This window comes from Schistocerca cancellata, chromosome 8 (genome assembly GCF_023864275.1).
Source record: "Schistocerca cancellata isolate TAMUIC-IGC-003103 chromosome 8, iqSchCanc2.1, whole genome shotgun sequence".
In the NCBI taxonomy this organism is placed as follows: domain Eukaryota; kingdom Metazoa; phylum Arthropoda; class Insecta; order Orthoptera; family Acrididae; genus Schistocerca; species Schistocerca cancellata.
Window position 1 is genome coordinate 464,569,302 of NC_064633.1, and position 19,946 is coordinate 464,589,247.

The 19,946-nt window shown below is 43.7% G+C and overlaps 1 protein-coding gene across 1 annotated transcript in view; it reads right to left on the reverse strand.

The window, feature by feature from the left end:
• LOC126094555 (uncharacterized) overlaps window positions 1–19,946 on the reverse strand; it is a 317,871-nt gene that overhangs the window by 79,784 nt on the left and 218,141 nt on the right. The window contains exon 2 of the mRNA XM_049908989.1: window positions 2,992–3,123. Coding sequence (XP_049764946.1) covers window positions 2,992–3,123 — 132 coding nt within the window. The remainder of the gene's footprint in view (window positions 1–2,991; window positions 3,124–19,946) is intronic.

The window sequence follows — 19,946 nt, forward strand, 5'->3', positions numbered from 1 at the left end:
GACTGGGAGATCTCTGGCAACGAACACCCGTATTTTAATTCATTTCCACCTATTAGTTAATACGTTATGTTAATTTATCTATCTCGTACATAAGATTTGCAGAGCAGTGTGTTTCCGATCTGCAAGGACGAACGTTCTCTGAAGATTCGGATTTCCAAGCAATTCATCACTGACCCAAAGGGGGGGATTCCTCTAACCTAGAAAGCCCCCATGTGCACGCCACATGTATACTCCGCTACCCTAACAGTCGCTTCCTGCGTTTAGTGCACGCCTGGCGTACTCAGAGGGACCCAACAATTCTCTACCCTATAGCGGAGATCGAGAGATTTTCATCCAATGTCGTCGCAGAATTGTCTGTCTCTGGTTCAGACCTACCACTTGGCTCCAAACCGCGATCGACTCTACATACAATGCTACAAATAGCGAGCTGAGCCTGCACCCAGCGTGCGATGTTCCACCAAATCGGCCGAGGATGGCCTCAGAACCCAAGCAGCAGGCGTCATTCATGCTGACAGAGCCACTGTCCGCACTTTGTTGCACCCACTACGTTCAACAGCTGCCGACGGAACCTTCTGCACATCTCAGACGAAATCTCCCGGCAAATATACCGAGTGCACACTGGCTTTCTTTCCCCACCTGCCGGCTGTTTCCCTCAGAGGCTCCATTACTCGCCCAACTTCGGAGTTCTCAATGACCAACAAATCCAGTCTCTTGATTGTCCGGACTTATCAGGAAAACTGGCTTTTGACCCAGAAGACGAGGTATCCTGTGCTAGCTTAGATATGTTATCAATACTGTGCAGCACCTCATTCATGTTGTTAAGGCGTAAGGAGCCAACCATATGGCCAATTCCCACTTTCACTCAGAGATACGCGAATCGACTACAGTGAGGCACTCACCCTCTATTGCAGAAGGGCTGTTCAGACGGTGCACAACGCAATAAGCAGTAACACCGGGATTGCCAGGGGATTCTAGCGGAACCAGAGGTTGCCGCAGCTTTCGTCACTGGTGCGCCAGCATGGTTGCAACTTGGGGCATGAACCTCAGGCTTGTCGACTGTGCCCAACGCAGCTTCTAGCTGTTTCCGGACAAAGGCCAATTCTTCTCGTGTCAGCACACAAGAGGGGCAATCTCTATTCAATTCCTGCTGTGTAAACGATTATCAGGAGGAAATTTACTAGCAATCAGTGAAGGACTAAATGAGAAAGAAGAAGCAGGCCGCAGAGCCTACAGACATTAAGTAAAGAAAGTGACACTAGCTCTTCCAGCGGCGAAAAACTACACTGCAGAAATAACTCACTCTATCCAAACGACAGAAAAATAAGCGAACTCTTACAACAAAATAAATATCACTACAAAACACACATAAATAAACACCTACTGTTCAGTGTTCACTTCTACTCAGAAGCACGTTAGAATACCACTAAACTAAACAATGTTCACAATCTGTGTACAAACAGTGAGCTGCTGCTGCTAAACTTCGCCCTGTTGTACGACTGAAATCCAACAGGTCTGATGATATTCGGAACAAGCCATCGTGCCTGCATACTAAGATGACATACGCGACCACTTTCCCTTGTTGCACTGCGAAGCAACAATGTCCAGTACCTCGAACTGTAAGATGACCGTACGTTGCCACGTGACTAAGTTAGTTTCCACTACCACCAGATGTACATTTCCAGGTGGTCGAAGGTCTCAAATAAAGCTCAGCACCTTGTTATTAATTGCAGAAGCATAAGCAGCGTATCGTAAGGAATACAGTATTACAGTTACTGTTCAATGAAATACGTTTCAAAGCGGTTGTAATGGAACTGATGCATTAATTGGGGGAAGGGGTGGTCGCAAGATCAAGCAACGGCTGCTCGTGGAGTATTTCATAGCATGGAAAAAAATTGTTCAAATGGCTTTAAGCACTATGGGACTTAAAACCTGAGGACATCAGTCCCCTAAACCTAGAACTACTAAACATAACTAACCTAAGGATATCACACACATCCATGCCCGAGGCAGGATTCGAACCTGCGACCGTAGCAGCCGCGTGGTTGCGGACTGAAGCGCCTAGAAACGCTCGCCGCAGCCGCCGGTTTTCATAGCATGGAGAATCTTCTGATACATCATTATGGTTCTCATTGTTGTCAAACTGTGGTCTAAATTACAGTATAACGTATCTAAAACGTAAACGTAAGGTGTGAGATACTCCGCATGAAAACTAAAAAATTCGCTAAATTCCGGTTACACGATAAATTATATTTAAAGGAAGTCGAATAAATTAAATATCTTGGGAATGCAGCTACGAAACAACTTAAAATGGGACCATCACATGGAAAATGCTGTAGAGAAAGTGAGTCAAAAACTGCGTTTTATTGGCAGAACATTTAGAAGATGGAACAAATCTGATAAAGAGAGTATTAACACTAGGTTTTCCCGTCCTCTTTTGGAATACCGCTCTCCGATATGGAATCCTTATCAGACAGGATTTACGGAAGTCATCGAAAAAGGTCAAAGAGGAGGCGCTCGTTTTGTGCTATTGCGAAACAAGGGAGACAGTGTCAGGGATATAGTAAGCGAAGTGATGTGACAATTATTAAATCAAAGGCTTTTCGAGAAATTTCAATCACCAACTATTTTCTCTGAACGTCAAAATCTTCTCTGACTCCATCCAGACAGACAGTAATCACAGTAGTACTATTATCAGACTCGCACAGAAAGGTTCATTTTTTGCCACTTGCTAGCGGATAAACAGTCCGAAAGAGGTTCTGTGAACCCTCTGCCAATCACTTGAGTGTGAATTGCACAGTAGTGTTGTAGATTTAGATGAAGACCTTGTTAGTTGTAGACCGTGCGCTGTACAAATCCTGGTGGGGGAGGAGAGGGGTGATTAGTTGACAAAGAATAGGTAGTCATCAAGAGAATAGGGGTGGTTTATGGGAAGGCCGTGCAGACGGACCGGTTAGCAGAGCAGCTGAGGCACTTACACGCGTAGACACGCACCTTGATCTCTGCGAAGGTGACGGGCTGGGTGCGGTAGCGCAGCGAGCAGGCGCCGGGTCCGCGGTGCACGGGCTTGCGCACCGCCCGCCGGTGCTGCAGGCGCGACAGCGGTTCGGGGTACACCGCGTCCATCTGCAACACGCGCCGCCCACCTCTCACTCACAGCTCTCCGGGAAAAACACAGGCAAATTAAAAGGGTAGCACACTCTAGACCTACAGCTCACGAGCCACTGCTGGTCAGCTCAGCGGACACTGACTATTTTACATTTTTTTTCTTTATTGTTATTTTGAAACCTGTATTACAGGCAGGCCATGCAGCAGCATACGACGCCGCTCTTTAGCCGCAGAGAACACAAATATACAAATGAAGACATTGAAAGAAAAAACATGGTGGACATATAGACGGAGACAAACACTGTTTAAAATACAAGGTGCCGTTCGCGGGCGGAGAGTGCAGGATAAAAATTGTTCAGATACATCGACACAGACAGAGACGAAAATTGTCACACGTGAACGTAGGGGCACAAAACGAATAACACCGAATCAATGAAGCACAAAACGACGGCACACACAGAACACAAGGCGTTGATCTCCGGCGCGCGAATGTTCACTATCCATGTACGAGTCCGGGGACCTGCCAAGAGAGGAGGAGGGGGGGGGTGGGAGAAGGAGAGGGGAGAGCAGATGCCATGGGCAGGGGAGATAGGGGGAGGGAGGAAGGGGGAGAGGAAGCCCCGGGGGAAGAGGGAAGGAGGGAGGGGATGGGGAAAAAGGAAAGAGAAGGGAGGGAGGGTGCCTAATGGAAAGGACACAGGATGTTGGGGGGGGGGGAGAGGATCAAAGTTGATAGGAGGGGTAGATGGAGGGGAGGAGGACATCATCAGGAAGAGGGAGCTGGCGGAAGCCACCTTGGGAGAGGGTAAGGAGGGTGGAGAGATGGAGACCGGGCGGGACGTGGGAATACAGGCGCGGCAGCGGGCGGGGGTGGGAGAGGATTGGGGAGACGAGCGGGTGAGGAGGATCGAGTTTACGGGAGGTGTACAGGATCCGTATCCTTCCAAGGAAAAGGAGGAGGTGGGGGAAGGGGATGAGATCGTACAGGATCCGCGTGGGGGAGGGGAGACGGATGCGATAGGCGAGGCAGAGAGCATGACGTTCAAGGATTTGGAGGGATTTGTAAAAGGTAGGGGGGGGGGGCGGAGATCCAAGCCGGATGGGCATAACAAAGGATAGGACGGATGAGGGATTTGTAGGTGTGGAGGATGGTGGAGGGGTCCAGACCCCACGTACGGCCGGAGACTATTTTACACTACCTTACAAAAAGTGAAGCACCCAGAAGACGTGGTCAGATGTGAGTGTGACTCTGTGTACACCATCAGCGGATATGCAAAACCTCTGTGAAGTGTAGAAAGGCCACCAGAGTGCATTAGTGTGGTTCGTGTTTGGTGTTGTTACTATGGTAAGGAATACACGGTCCAATCACATTACTGTCATCACTGCCTGTATTCGATGTCAACGCGCAATAACCACTCACAGACGATAGGTGGCAGCACTGGCAGCGGAAGGTAGGGTAAGTCAGGGTGATGTGGTGAATCGGGTGAAATGGTGAATTGCGTTAATTCTTTACTGGTTAAAGGGATGTCTCTGTATGTCTGCATGCCAACAGTCTCTGATCATCTGTACAGTGTGCCCGTCTTGAAAACTAGCTCCGTTTTAAAAACCGTAAGTACTTTGTACAAAAATGTTTTCGATGCTAAATAATTTTTATATGCTGCATGCATTTGTAAATATTACTTCAGGTAGCGTAGTCCGCGGGGTATTCTGCCTTCTTATACTGCTTATGTACTACATAACCTACAAATAGTTGCTTCTAGTGTTTTGAACTTCTTGCCGTGCTATTCACCGTTTCATCCATAGCAGATGGGAGAAATGGTGAACTCGGGCAGGGGTGTTACGGTGAAGCACTTTTCTTATGTGTAAAGTGTAAAGCTTTTATTTAGGAACATCCCAACCAGGGTTTTTGACAAGTCATGAAATGTTAGCGTTTCCTGTCCCGTGCGAGAGTTATATTTTGTTTTATCCGACGTCTCAATACAATAGTTAATTTAAAAATTAGATGTTATACAATTTTTTGCGAGTACAGTTTGGTTTGTCAGTGATTAAGAAAGTAAATGTTCTAACTACCGCCATTGTTCCAGGCAAAGATGCCTACATTTTACAAAAGACAAAAAGCATCCATCCGTGCTGATTGGACAGAGCAGCAACTTAACGATGCCGTAAAAGCGGTGAAAAATGGAATGAGCCTGACTAAAGCCTCAAAGGAGTTTCACGTTCTATGGTCAACGCTGATGAGACGATTAGCAGATGGGTGCTTTGCGAAAAAACCTTTGGGTGGGCCGCCTGTACTAACAAAACAATGTGAGAAAAAGTTGGTAAAACATATCATAAAATTACAAAACTTCGGATTTGCACCGACAGGGACAGAAGTACGTACCATGGCATATAAACTACATCTACATCTACATCTACATTTATACTCCGCAAGCCACCCAACGGTGTGTGGTGGAGGGCACTTTACGTGCCACTGTCATTACCTCCCTTTTCTGTTCCAGTCGCGCATGGTTCGCTGGAAGAACGACTGTCTGAAAGCCTCCGTGCGCACTCGAATCTCTCTAATTTTACATTCGTGATCTCCTCGGGAGGTATAAGTAGGGGGAAGCAATATATTCGATACCTCATCCAGAAACGCACCCTCTCGAAACCTGGCGAGCAAGCTACACCGCGATGCAGAGCGCCTCTCTTGCAGAGTCTGCCGCTTGAGTTTCCTAAACATCTCCGTAACGCTATCACGGTCACCAAATAACCCTGTGACGAAACGCGCCGCTCTTCTTTGGATCTTCTCTATCTCCTCCGTCAACCCGATCTGGTACGGATCCCACACTGATGAGCAATACTCAAGTATAGGTCGAACGAGTGTTTTGTAAGCCAACTCCTTTGTTAATGGACTACACTTTCTAAGGACTCTCCCAATGAATCTCAACCTGGTACCCGCATTACCAACAATTAATTTGATATGATCATTCCACTTCAAATCGTTCCGCACGCATACTCCCAGATATTTTACAGAAGTAACTGCTACCAGTGTTTGTTCCGCTATCATATAATCATACAATAAAGGATCCTTCTTTCTATGTATTCGCAATACATTACATTTGTCTATGTTAAGGGTCAGTTGCCACTCCCTGCACCAAGTGCCTAACCGCTGCAGATCTTCCTGCATTTCGCTACAATTTTCTAATGCTACAACTTCTCTCTATATTACAGCATCATCCGCGAAAAGCCGCATGGAACTTCCGATACTATCTACTAGGTCATTTATACATATTGTGAAAAGTAATGGTCCCATAACACTCCCCTGTGGCACGCCAGAGGTTACTTTAACGTTTGTAGACGTCTCTCCATTGAGAACAACATGCTGTGTTCTGTTTGCTAAAAACTCTTCAATCCAGCCACACAGCTGGTCTGATATTCCTTAGGCTCTTACTTTGTTTATCAGGCGACAGTGCGGAACTGTATCGAACGCCTTCCGGAACTCAAGGAAAATAGCATCTACCTGGGAGCCTGTATCTAATATTTTCTGGGTCTCATGAACAAATAAAGAGAAGTGGGTCTCACACGATCGCTGTTTCCGGAATCCATGTTGATTCCTACAGAGTAGATTCTGGGTTTCCAAAAACGACATGATACTCGAGCAAAAAAACATGTTCTAAAATTCTACAACAGATCGACGTCAGAGATATAGGTCTATAGTTTTGCGCATCTGCTCGACGACCCTTCTTGAAGACTCGGACTATCTGTGCTCTTTTCCAATCATTTGGAACCTTCCGTTCCTCTAGAGACTTGCGGTACACGGCTGTTTGAAGGGGGGCAAGTTCTTTCGCGTACTCTGTGTAGAATCGAATTGGTATCCCGTCAGGTCCAGTGGACTTTCCTCTGTTGAGTGATTCCAGTTGCTTTTCTATTACTTGGACACTTATTTCGATGTCAGCCATTTTTTCGTTTGTGCGAGGGTTTGGAGAAGGAACTGCAGTGCGGTCTTCCTCTGTGAAACAGCTTTGGAAAAAGATGTTTAGTATTTCAGCTTTACGCGTGTCATCCTCTGTTTCAATGCCATCATCATCCCGGAGTGTCTGGATATGCTGTTTCGAGCCACTTACTGATTTAACGTAAGACCAGAACTTCCTAGGATTTTCTGTCAAGTCGGTACATAGAATTTTACTTTCGAATTCACTGAACCCTTCACGCATAGCCCTCCTTACGCTAACTTTGACATCGTTTAGGTTCTGTTTGTCTGAGAGGTTTTGGCTGCGTTTAAACTTGGAGTGAAGCTCTCTTTGCTTTCATAGTAGTTTCCTAACTTTGTTGTTGAACCACGGTGGGTTTTTCCCGTCCCTCACAGGTTTACTCGGCACATACCTGTCTAAAACACATTTTACAATTGCCTTAACATTTTTCCATAAACACTCAACATTGTCAGTGTCGGAACAGAAATTTTCGTTTTGATCTGTTAGGTAGTCTGAAATCTGCCTTCTATTACTCTTGCTAAACAGATAAACCTTCCTCCCTTTTTTTATATTCCTATTAACTTCCATATTCAGGGATGCTGCAACGGCCTTATGATCACTGATTCCCTGTTCTGCGCTTACAGAGTCGAAAAGTTCGGGTCTGTTTGTTATCAGTAGGTCCAAGATGTTATCTCCATGAGTCGGTTCTCTGTTTAATTGCTCGAGGTAATTTTCGGATAGTACATTCAGTATAATGTCACTCGATGCTCTGTCCCTACCACCCGTTCTAAACATCTGAGTGTCCCAGTCTATATCTGGTAAATTGAAATCTCCACCTAAGACTATAATATGCTGAGAAAATTTATGTGAAATGTATTCCAAATTTTCTCTCAGTTTTTCTGCCACTAATGCTGCTGAGTCGGGAGGTCGGTAAAAGGAACCAATTATTAACCTAGCTCGGTTGTTGAGTGTAACCTCCACCCATAATATTTCACAGGAACTATCCACTTCTACTTCACTACAGGATAAACTACTACTAACAGCGACAAACACTCCACCACCGGTTGCATGCAATCTATCCTTTCTAAACACCGTCTGTGCCTTTGTAAAAATTTCGGCTGAATTTATCTCTGGCTTCAGCCAGCTTTCTGTACCTATAACGATTTCAGCTTCGGTGCTTTCTATCAGCGCTTGAAGTTCCGGTACTTTACCAATGCAGCTTCGACAGTTTACAATTACAATACCGATTGCTGCTTGGTCCCCGCATGTCCTGACTTTGCCTCGCACCCTTTGAGGCTGTTGCCCTTTCTGTACTTGCCCGAGGCTATCTAACCTAAAAAACCGCCCAGTCCACGCCACACAACCCCTGATACCCGTGTAGCCGCATGTTGCGTGTAGTGGACTCCAGACCTATCCAGCGGAACCCGAAACCCCACCACCCTATGGCGCAAGTCGAGGAATCTGAAGCCCACACGGTCGCAGAACAGTCTCAGCCTCTGATTCAGACCCTCCACTCGGCTCTGTACCAACGGTCTGCAGTCAGTCCTGTCGACGATGCTGCAGATGGTGAGCTCTGCTTTCATCCCGCTAGCGAGACTAGCAGTCATCACCAAATCAGATAGCCGCCGGAAGCCAGAGAGGATTTCCTCCGATCCATAGAGATCCAAAAGAGAAACCGTAACCAAGAGAAAAACCGTAACCAAAGGAAAAATCGTAACCAAAGAGACAACCAAAGGAATTATCAAAAAGAAGCAGCCCAGGAAACGAAAAGCGTCTACCACTGACACCGAATCCCACTCGTCGCTGGATATCCAATTGCAAGACGATGATGACGACGCGGATGATGAAGAGTGTTGTTGTGTAGGGTGCGGTGAACTGTACAGTTGCACTAAAAAGGATGTGGATTGGATCAAATGTATTAGCTGCCAACGTTGGCTGCATGAAGACTGTTCGAAATATGAATCTATGTGTGACGTATGTGGCAAAAAGCAGGTAAAATAAGTTCACCATTTCACCCAAAGGGCATTCGCCATTTCACTCACATACATGGGTGAAATGGTGAAATTGATAAAAATAAGTATTTTTTTAAACTTTTGTAGTGCCTTAAAGAGGATGTGGTACTGTTAATGTGTTACTTATGTATTTTGTGAAAGGAGAGTGTTTTTATTTTGTTTAAATAAAAAAATCTTGTCTTCTACGAGGCCCAAATTTTTTGTTCACCATATACCCTGATTACCCTATATAAAGCTTGTCGAGGGAATGTGGAATGCAGTGCAGTCGTTGTTGCAATGCAGAAATGGAGCGACTTATCTGAGGACCAAAAGGACATCGTTATTGGCTTTCGGTCCAAGGGTGCAGGCATTTGCGAGACGGCTAAGTTTGTAAATTGTTCATGCGGCGCCGTGGTTAAAGTGTACCGAGCATGGCAAAATGGCGCTATCCGAGAACGATACCGAGACGCCTGTGCTGCATCACGGGCCATAGATGACCGGGGTGAATGCCGCGGAAAACTGTACTGACGAATAGACGCGCAACTGTTGAGCAACTAGCCGCCCAATCAATCAAGGGGCTACCGGCTACCAACAGTGTCTCGCCAACGACCGTTCAGCGAACATTGCTGCGTATGGGCCTCCGTAGCAGGTGCCTGGTTCATGCATCAATGCCGAGTACTGTTCGCCAGCGACGAAGATTGGAATTTGCACGTCCACTGAGTAGCGGCAATTGTACTTCTCAGATGAATCATATTTTATTCTCCATCAGATAGATGGCCGTTGGCGTGTACTGAGTGGAACGTCTGGAAGGAAACACCCTGCATCAAGCGTCGGAACCATCCAAGCTGCAGGGAATCCCTGTGTGATGTCGTCATTCTGGAAGGCACAACGGATCAACTCAAGTATTCAACTCTCCTTGGGGAGCATGTCCACCATTACATGCAGTTGTCTCTCCTCTGGCATCTACCAGAAGAACAACGCAACATGTCACACAGCTCGCAGTGTATGTGCGTGGTTTGAAGAGCTCCTAAATGAGCTTATCATACTCCTCTAGCCACCCCAGATTAAAACACCATCGAGAACATATGGGATGACCTCGATCGAACAGTTCCTTAACCGAGAAATCTAGCACAGCTGGTCACGGCATTGGAGATGTCAGAGTTGTACATCCCTGCCTATACATTCCAAAACCTCACTGACTACCTTCCTGCACGTCTCGCAGCGTTTCGTGCTGCAAAAGTTGGTTACTCAGGCTTTTGACAGATGGTCATGTTAATGTGGCTGGAAGTTTTTAAGGGGCGTTAACTAGTGTGAGGCAACGCGATCAGCATCTTACAGTCTGAAAAAGGCCTCATTGTCGGTCTCAATTTGGGTGGTTGGTCGAATAGCGCAACATCCAGATTTTTAGTGCAATCAGATGTGACAGTGACACAACATTGGACTCCTTGGGAAGGAGAGAGCAGGCGTGCTCGTCGTCAAGATTCCAGTCGACCACGTCTCACACCACAAGGAAGGATTGTAGTATTGTGCACCAAACGAATCGTAAGCCCTTCACATCTGCACTTGCCATCCGAGAACAGTTAAAGGACTCCCTGCAACATACTCCGTCTTCCTGCATTGTTGGTCAGACATTAGTAGCAGTCGGATTAGGGAATTTTGTCCCGGTTCTGCGCTGGATGACCATTGCTGGAAACTATGGTGGCGACCTGGGTAGAAGTCCCATTCTTCTAATGATTCGGAGAGGCAAAGCCGGCGCTACTCCCGGCGTCATAGTGTGGGGAGTCATCGGGTCTGACTGTAGGTCATGGCTGGTACTGATTGAGGGAACTGTGACGACCCAACAGTACGTCATGGACATCCTGCGTCCTCATGTATTACGTCTCGTGCAACAATTAGCTGGTGACATTTTTCAGCAGGAAATTGTTCGTCCACACTGTATGCTTGATGTTCAGGTACACCTGTGGCCAGCAAGATGCCCAGATCTGTCCCCAATAGAAATGTGTAGGTTCAGGTTGGACATCAACTCTGTCCCAGGGCCAGTATCCACGACATCAAGGACGAATTACAGCTGTTGTGGGCTTGCTTGCCTCAGTGGAGTATTCAGCTGCTTTATTACCCTCCCCCCCCCCCCCCCCCCCCCCCAAGTGAAGCAGTGCATGCATCCAGATCACAGTATTAGTTGCTTCATACTAGCAAGTTCTTTTAAATTTGACTCGCTTTTGTAATCACTGAAACAACATAACGCACCCTTTTAATCAGAGAAGTTTTATTTCGTTTCTTTCGCCACTTCTGGGAACCTCACTCTTTTTGTCAGGCAACATCTACATACAGGTTGAACATTAGAGCAGAAAGACTGCATCCTTGCCTTACGCCGTATTTTAATTCAATCATTTCTCTCAGAACGTATTTAATTGATTTCTTCTTGATCTTGAATTCTTATTGTTTTCTTTTGCTTCTTATACGTATTGTATATTACTCATCTTTCCTAATGACGCATACGTATTTTTCTGTGGAATTCAAACATCCTGGGCCGTTTTACATTGCCAAAAACATTTTCTATGTCGAAAAACATAGGTGTATCGAGTTGATGGGCCTGGAAGAAGTGCCAGAGCTACACCACCTCCTTCCCTAAAACTACCTTTCTGGACTTTTTTATACGCTCAGATACCCGCATACGAATGACACATCCGTATGGGTACGATTGGCAGGCACAGTGAAAACAACTATTAAGTCTTTCTGACAGAATAAGTGGGTTAAACGTTTAACACGAGGGCTAGGCACAGCGAAAACAACTATTAAGTCTTTCTGCCAGAATAAGTGGGTTAAACGTTTAACACGAGGGCTGGCTAGGAAACTTAAGACTTTCGATGGTTTTGCTTATGTCAGAGTTTCATTCGCGCTATAAGAACAATAAGTACTTTATACGTGAGTAAGAACTACTTCCACTGGTCTTCTGACGCCAGATAGTCGAGCAATGAAACCGATTATCAATGGCAGAGTATACGTTTATGCACGAGCTGTGGTTTTTCAAAGTAAGTACCATTATGAAGTAAAAACAAAACTAGTAGATTTTTCTTAACAATTTTATTTTTACATGAAAGTCTGTCCTTTAATCTACTTTCCTGCATAATGCCCATCAATATTTAGGCACTTATAATATTGTACAACCAGCTTTGAATACCATAGAAATATGCCGTCTGAGCACAACTTTCGATAATAATTTAAACGTTCTGTAACAATTGCATAAAGCACGCTTCTTGACACTTATGGTTGATGGAATAGTACGGAAATGGGTGAGAGCTTTTAAATATGGCCTTACGAATGTGCATGATGAGGAACGAAATGGTTGACCTGACGATCTGGTGTAGAAAGTTGATGAAAAAGTTAGATGGAATATATGCTTTACGATTTAAAAGTTACATGATGAGTTCCTCGAGTGTTAAGAAGAGCGCTTTATGCAGTGGTTACAGAGCGTTTAAATTATTGAAAGTCAGGCTCAGGCGGCAGGTTTCTACGAGGATGGTATTCAAAGCTTGTTGTACGATATGATCAGGCATTAATATTGGTGGGAATTACGTAGAAAAGTAGATTAAAGTACAGGTTCCAATGTAAAAATAAAACTGCTAAGAAGAGTCTACTTGTTTTATTTTTATTTCAAAATGGTACTTACTCACTTACGTAGAAAACACGCCTCGTACTACAAATTAACAGTATAATTTATGATTTTTTTACATTTGAGGTGAAAACACAATTTCATAATTTCATTAATAAACATGTAAATTGGCAATGTTTCTTTTTATTATTTATTTTAAATCTGTTTCATATCACCAACCCATTTCAAAATGCACATAATTTCAGGAAGTTGGAAAAGCTACTATAAGTACTTAACATGTCCATTTTTCATCAAAATCAATACTGATCCTTTATAATAGTTACGTAAACAAGCGCAGGTGACATTTTTGACGGAGGAGCCATGTTTTAAATTCAGTATTTTGCTTTAAACAAAAAAGTGTTGAATGTTACCACCATTTCCCCTACTCTTACTACCAGTTTTCGATCATAAACCATCATCTCGTTGCGAAAGAATGAACAATACTATTCACATGTCACACAACATGAAACCTGTAAACACATTTGCTGGTACATTCACAAAAATTGTGCGCATCTAGCAAAGAGAAAAATTCATAAATATGCAGATGAGGTTCATTCAGTATCAACCATTGGTGACGATTAGGCATCAGCTTAATATTTATGAATTTTCGCTTTGCAAGGTGCGCACATTTGTAGGGAATATACCAGTAGACGTGTTCCCATGTTTCAGTTTGTGTGACGTGTGAGTAGTGTTGTTCATTCTTTCATACCAAGATGATGGATTATGACCAAAACCGGTAGTAGTAATAAACGAATACAGTATGGCTTTATGTCACAAGTTTTTCAAAACTGAAGTACCTAGGAGAAACCTTCTGCAACAACTTAAAGTGGAATGACTACGCAAAACTAGATGTAGGACAAACAGACCTCAGACTGAGACCCAATGGAAGAATCTTAAGGAACTCCTGATTTATCCACGAAAGAACTGACTTACAAAAACACTCGTTCGAACTATTTTAGAGTATTTCTCATCAGTGTGCATAACTCGAGTTGGATTAATATCGAGATACGAAGGGAACAAAGAAGAGCGTCACGCAGGTTCACCAGTCGTTTAAGTAAGCCCAAGAGCGTTACGCAGATCCTCAACAAACTGTACTGACGGTAAAAGTGAGGCGCTGTGGATCAAGAAGAAGTTTACTGTTGATATTCCGATGGCGCTGGTCGGTCGTATGTGACATGACTAAACATCCATAGTCTCATGTCAGTTAACTGAGTTGGGTGCAACGAATAAACTCATTTAATAAAAGTTACCCTCAGGAGACATGAGACTAGGTCTAACTATCTAGTAATATATTTAATTAGTGCAAAGGAAGTAATCTAAGTAATGGTATTCCAAATCAAATTAATTTATTACAAATGGTATTTAGAAAATATAGACATGAATGTAATCACGTGATCTGATTGTAGATCAGAAATGGCAAGTACAGAGATTAAATGATTATCAAACATGAGTAATACTATAGTCTTGGAAAAAACTGGAATAAAAGGGACTGTGACAGGTTATCGTTTCATAAACCATCTCTGTATCTACGAACTCGCAGTGTCTGTCCAGTGATTGCGTGATTACCCTGAAATATTGGTTAACTAACGCATGCATACTACATCAAGAAATATGCTGAAAACGTTCTCAAGTTCTCCACGAAACAACAAGGTCCGAAACTATTGCTGAATCCTAACATCGCACTTATCAATAACTTCTGAGTCTTCTCACTCATTTTTCCTAAGCTAGCGTCGTGTGACAGGAGTCTGTACCTAGCGAAACTAAGGCTGCTGGTGGAGAGGAAGTCAGCCCTCGTCGGTTCCCGGCGAAGAAGTGTTCTCCTTGGCTCCGGCGGTGAATGTTCGGCCACCGGAGCAGAAGTGTTAGTTTCGGTGCGGCACACAGACGATTTTACAAAACTCTACCCAATGGCAGGGCCGTAAATAAATCAGCAATTTCCGAGTTTGCAATGTTAACCTATGGAAGGACTCAGTTCTGAACAGTTCTTCCTGATGTCCCCAATCTGATATCGAATACCGATCTCGGACCTACCCAGTGGCTGCACGTTTTGGACTTTCTAGAAGCCAGCTCTCGGCTTTGTGCCTCTACTAAACTATTACTCTTAATCAGTGTGGAGTCTAGTTCTAGATTTAGAACAAACTGGCTGGGCTGTCGAGTGTGGCCTTGCGGTTCCTCACTATTCGGCAGGGTGCTTCCTCCTCACACCACTTGCTTCTGTGAAGGACTTCTCAAATTGAAAACCAACTGCTTTGGTGAAACAGTTACGTCTCGCTGCTCGCTGCGCCGGCCCGCTAAGATGTCGAGTCGTCCGAGCTGAAATGTTTTCCTGCTACGTTATTTGATCTACTGTGATGGCATCGGACCGCATCTCAGCTCGTGGTCTAGTTGCCTCTGGATCACGGAGTCCTTGGTTCGATTTCCGGCCGGGTTGGGGATTTTCTCTGCCCAGGGACTGGGTGTTTGTGCTGACCTCATCATCATCATCATCATCATCATCATCATCATCATCATTCGTGACAGTGGATAGACTGAACCGTGTAAAAAAATTGGACTGTGAAAAAATTGAGACTTCGTATGGGCGCTGATGAGTGCACAGTTGAGCGCTCCGCAAACCAAACATCATCGTCATCATCATCATCATCGGACAGCACCAAGTGCGAAATACGGTAAAGCAACTGCTGTACGCAAAACCCGAACAATCCCGTGACCGACGGCTTACTCTGCATGGTCGGCCGCAGCGGACCTCCCGGTACCTGGTCTTTTAAGCCACAAAGGATGATCTCTTTAAATGCAGAACAGATCCTCGCTTCGTGAGGAAAAAAACCAATCCGTCAGTGCTTTGAACTGTTACAGAAAGATTTGGATTAGACACAAAAAACTATGATGTTAATTGAGGCCCTAATATCCGGAGTCACTGAATATTACTTTCTGTAAATTTGAGCACACATAAACTAGCTTTCCTCAGGCTCAAAGCAAATGAATCAAAGAACATTAAGACAATAAAAGATGAGACGTTCCAGTCCAACAGTTGACTGTCACGTATCAGAAGCAGACACAGACAATATTACTTCCTCCCACAAACGTCTCGCGGAACGTCCGCGACGAGGGAATCAGAGAAATCACGGTCGTCCTTCACTCGCCACATTCGCAAATGGAACAGGAATTCAGAAACAAGCGGTTCAAAATGGTTCAAATGGCTCTGAGCACAATGGGACTTAACTTCGGAGGTCATTAGTCCCCTAGAACATAGAACTACTTAATCCTAACTAACCTAAGGACATCACACACAGCCATGCCCGAGACAGGATTTGAACCTGCGACCGTAGCGGTCGCGCGGTTCCAGACTGTAGCATCTAGAACCGCTCGGCCACTCCGGCCGGCAAAAGAGCGGTAATGATAATGATACCAAAAGTAATCTCCTCCACACACCCTAACATGATCTGCGGAATATAGGTGTACGAGGGGCGTTCAGTAAGTAACACATGTTTTTCTAGCACGACTTCAGTTGAAAAAATCCGGAATTTGTTGAGGGAACCAAAGGTTACATGACAACATTGGGAGCCGGCCGCGTTGGCCGAGCGGTTCTAGGAGCTTCAGACCGGAACCACGCGGCTGCTGCGATCGCAGGTTCGAATTCTGCCTCAGGCATGGATGTGTGTTATGTCCTTAGGTTAGTTAGGTTTAAGTAGTTGTAAGTCTAGGGGACTGACGACCTCAGATGTTAACTCACATAGCGCTTAGAGCCATTTGAACCATTATTGGGGTGAGTATGATCTGAGATGACAAAGTGATTCTTTTTTTTTCCACTAGGTGATAGAACTTTTAAGTGTTCCGAAAACGGTCGTATAAAGAATAAAAGATTGCAGATCAAGCAAGTGTTGTGCGGTTTCTTCATTTTACAAGATGGACCTATACAGTTGCGGCTGCTCCATAAGAAGGACTGTTCCCATGCGATTATCACGCTTTCGGTTCTTTAAAAATGGGCTTGAAGGGGCGACAATTCCTGTCGGGCGAGGATGTGCAGCAGGCAGTTACCAACTCACGATGTTGTAACAATCGGCTTTCTGCAACCTGGTGCGTCGGGGGGTGATTGCCTCAATGTTGACGGTGATTTTACCTGATTGGCATACCTATTCGGGACTGTACGGTCTTCGGACGGAAACTTTTGGATAGGCTCTTACGCTAAATATTACAATTCTCTTTTTCTGCTTCCTTCAGTACTAAGTTATAGGATTCTGAATTCCTTAGGAAATGTCCCAGCAAATTCTCCATTCTACTGAAGAAATTGTCCGAAGATTACCTTCATCATCTCATCTTATTAGTGCCTCTCCTCAATCCTTCTGACGTGTTTAGGCCAGTTTTGCTGCCAGCAAGACGATTGGTTGTTATCCTCATACCTTCACCTACTCATCACTTTCAAGAAACATTAGTAAATTTTTAAGTAAATGTACTCGGTTCTTTGAGCAGGATGTAAATTCTGACACAGCAATTCAAGTTTAAGTTTTGTTCTTTCTTCTTAAAGCACTTCAGTTGAATGCTAGGCTATTTCTCAGTAAGATGTACACTGAAATAAATAACCCTTCGAAGCATTCCTAACTTTGAGCCAGAGTTCTATTGACTGCTAACGCCGGTGCCGAAATCCGTTTTCTATAAATATTTTTATCATTTCATAACAAATCTTAGTGGATAAATTGTTTAAGAATGCACGAGGGCGCTACAAAAGGTAGTTGCACATTATTATGTCAGGACGAAGAACCTCTATTGAATGCTACACTTCAATTCAAAGTGATACAGATATATGGCACTATTTTTCAACATAGACACTAAATCTCTGAAAACAACGGCCGGAAAGCTCTACCAGTAGTTCAGTTCCTCGACTTCAGAAATCCGCTCCTTGATCACGGAGCTATTTGAAGACAGCTGTGTGAACTTCTTCATCGTCGGCAAATGTGCGACTGCTGCGAATCACTTCGTCCATTGCCTGGTCATCGTCGCCAGTGGTCGATGTTAATGGCCTTCCTTTCCGATCAGTATAACCCTTATCTGTGCGGCCTTCGTCAACTCTTTGGCACCATTTCGCTACAGCTGGACAAGAAATTACATTTGTTCCATAAACGGTCAAAATTTCTCTGTGAATCAGTAAGCACTTTAGATGTTTTGCTCACATGAATCGTATTGTCCCGCGTATTTCTACTTCGGTTTACGTTTCCAATTGCTGCGACATTTCACTCTTAACTTAGCAGGATTGTGTCTGGAGGAAATTCAAAACATGTTGTCTTCTGACTGTGCACCATTGTGCAATGGTCTTCGCGTGAGACAGCATGTGTAACTTACCTTCTGAAGCCTCCCGTATATTCGGTTTTGTGACCAGTGTCTAAACCTCCACTCGGCCGTTCATGTTTCAGTTTTGTTGCGTTTTCGTAAAGCCCTTCGGCTGAATGTTATGACAATTCTCAGTGACTGGCCTCAAGTGCTCTTTTAAGCATTCCTTACCTTTAATCAAGGCTAGAATCGATGTCGCTACCCGCTCTCCCATTCTAAAATTTCTTTCACAGCCTTCATTACTTCCTCTATGAGTTAAATAATATTAGCGAACAACAGGAAACCTGTCTTGAACCCCTTTAAACATAAACTTGTATTCTAGATCTTCCATATTTATGACTTGCACTTGTAACTTGCTCTTCTGTTCTAGCTTACTCATATATCTGCCTGCACTATCAGCATTTGTCTCAAGATTTTGATCCTTGTTCTATCATACATGAAAGAATGCTTTTTGTTGTCCAACAAACACAATGAAAATGTTCCGATTTTTGGCCATTCGATCTCCCGTTACTAAGCCCAACGACAGAACAACTTCTCTGCTGGATTTACGTTTTTTGGAGATAGACATTTATGTTCACTACCTGCCCAGTTTTTCTTTCCAATATTTTATATAATATTGTTATCAGAAATTAACAGGTGGTGTATAAACCATCCGACTAGTTCTACAACGAGATCATAAATAGTACGTGATCAGTGGAATTTGTGGGGCGTCTCACACAAAATCTAAGCGGCATGAAATTGGTATCCCATACTAGTGTATAGTGTTTGTGTAGTATGGACCAAAAGAAGTAAAACTGTCCCGTAACATGGGCTCCAAAATGCTTACCTTAAGAGCTAAGGCACTTGTTCATTTCGCTAATGTGAAATACATCTCTTCTACTGCAAGCTCTTTTTCCATATTTTTATAGACAGTAGTACGGATCGAAATGAGAAAAAAAGTCCATTAAACATTGTTTCTAAAATATATACGCTAAGAGCTATGAGCGCTTGTTCAGTAAAAGAAGAAGAAATATTTTTTATAGTTCACGCAGTTAATTTCTTCAATTGTTAATTGATGGCACGAATTATTTCGTGTCCACGTTGAGGCATCTTCAGCCTGCGAGCCTCTTACTCTGATGCTACCTCCTGTGCCTATTTCCTCTTGCAACCCTAAGCGGCGCACAGTCTGATATGTCGCGTAGCTACAGTTTTACTGACAATTACATATTTTACGCCATTTCCAATGTCTGTAATGTTTATACAATTTAAACATGATCTTCTTATTAAGTTATTTTATATGACGAGTGCATTTTACTCGTAAATTTATTCATCTGTTACTACATCTGAGTATAGTTTCCTCCTAGATCTGTTCGGTATAATAGCCATCTGTTCTTTGTTTTTCTATGTGTTCATGTTTTGTAATCTTTTTAGCTAATTGTTTTGGACTTTGTGATGAAGAAACCAATAGTCGGCGTCGAAACCAGGTTAAATTAAAATCTTGTTACTGTGTTTTACAAATCACACTCAGTAGAATAGATATGTTTCACAGTAGCAGTGATGAAAGAGTTCTCATAGCTCTAAAGGTATGCGTTTCAGAGCCCATGTTTTTTGGACATTTTTTTCTTGTTTTGGTCCATACTGTCTCCTCTCAAAAATATGGAACACTGTTTTTTAACACCCTGTATATCGTTTCAATTTATTCAAAGGTTGATCTTCTGCATAGACTGTCAGACATTGTCTAACGTTATTATGATTATGCCATGACACTTATTATGAACATCGTATGATAGTTGTATACATGTACAATACATACAAGATTTCCTTTGATAAGTTGTTATGAAAATCAATATTGCTCGTTCTACAGCACCAATAGTGTAGCCAGATTACCTACTTGAAGATTCTGTTTCTTCCTACGGACAACTTAGCGGCTGATCACCTTTATTCAGG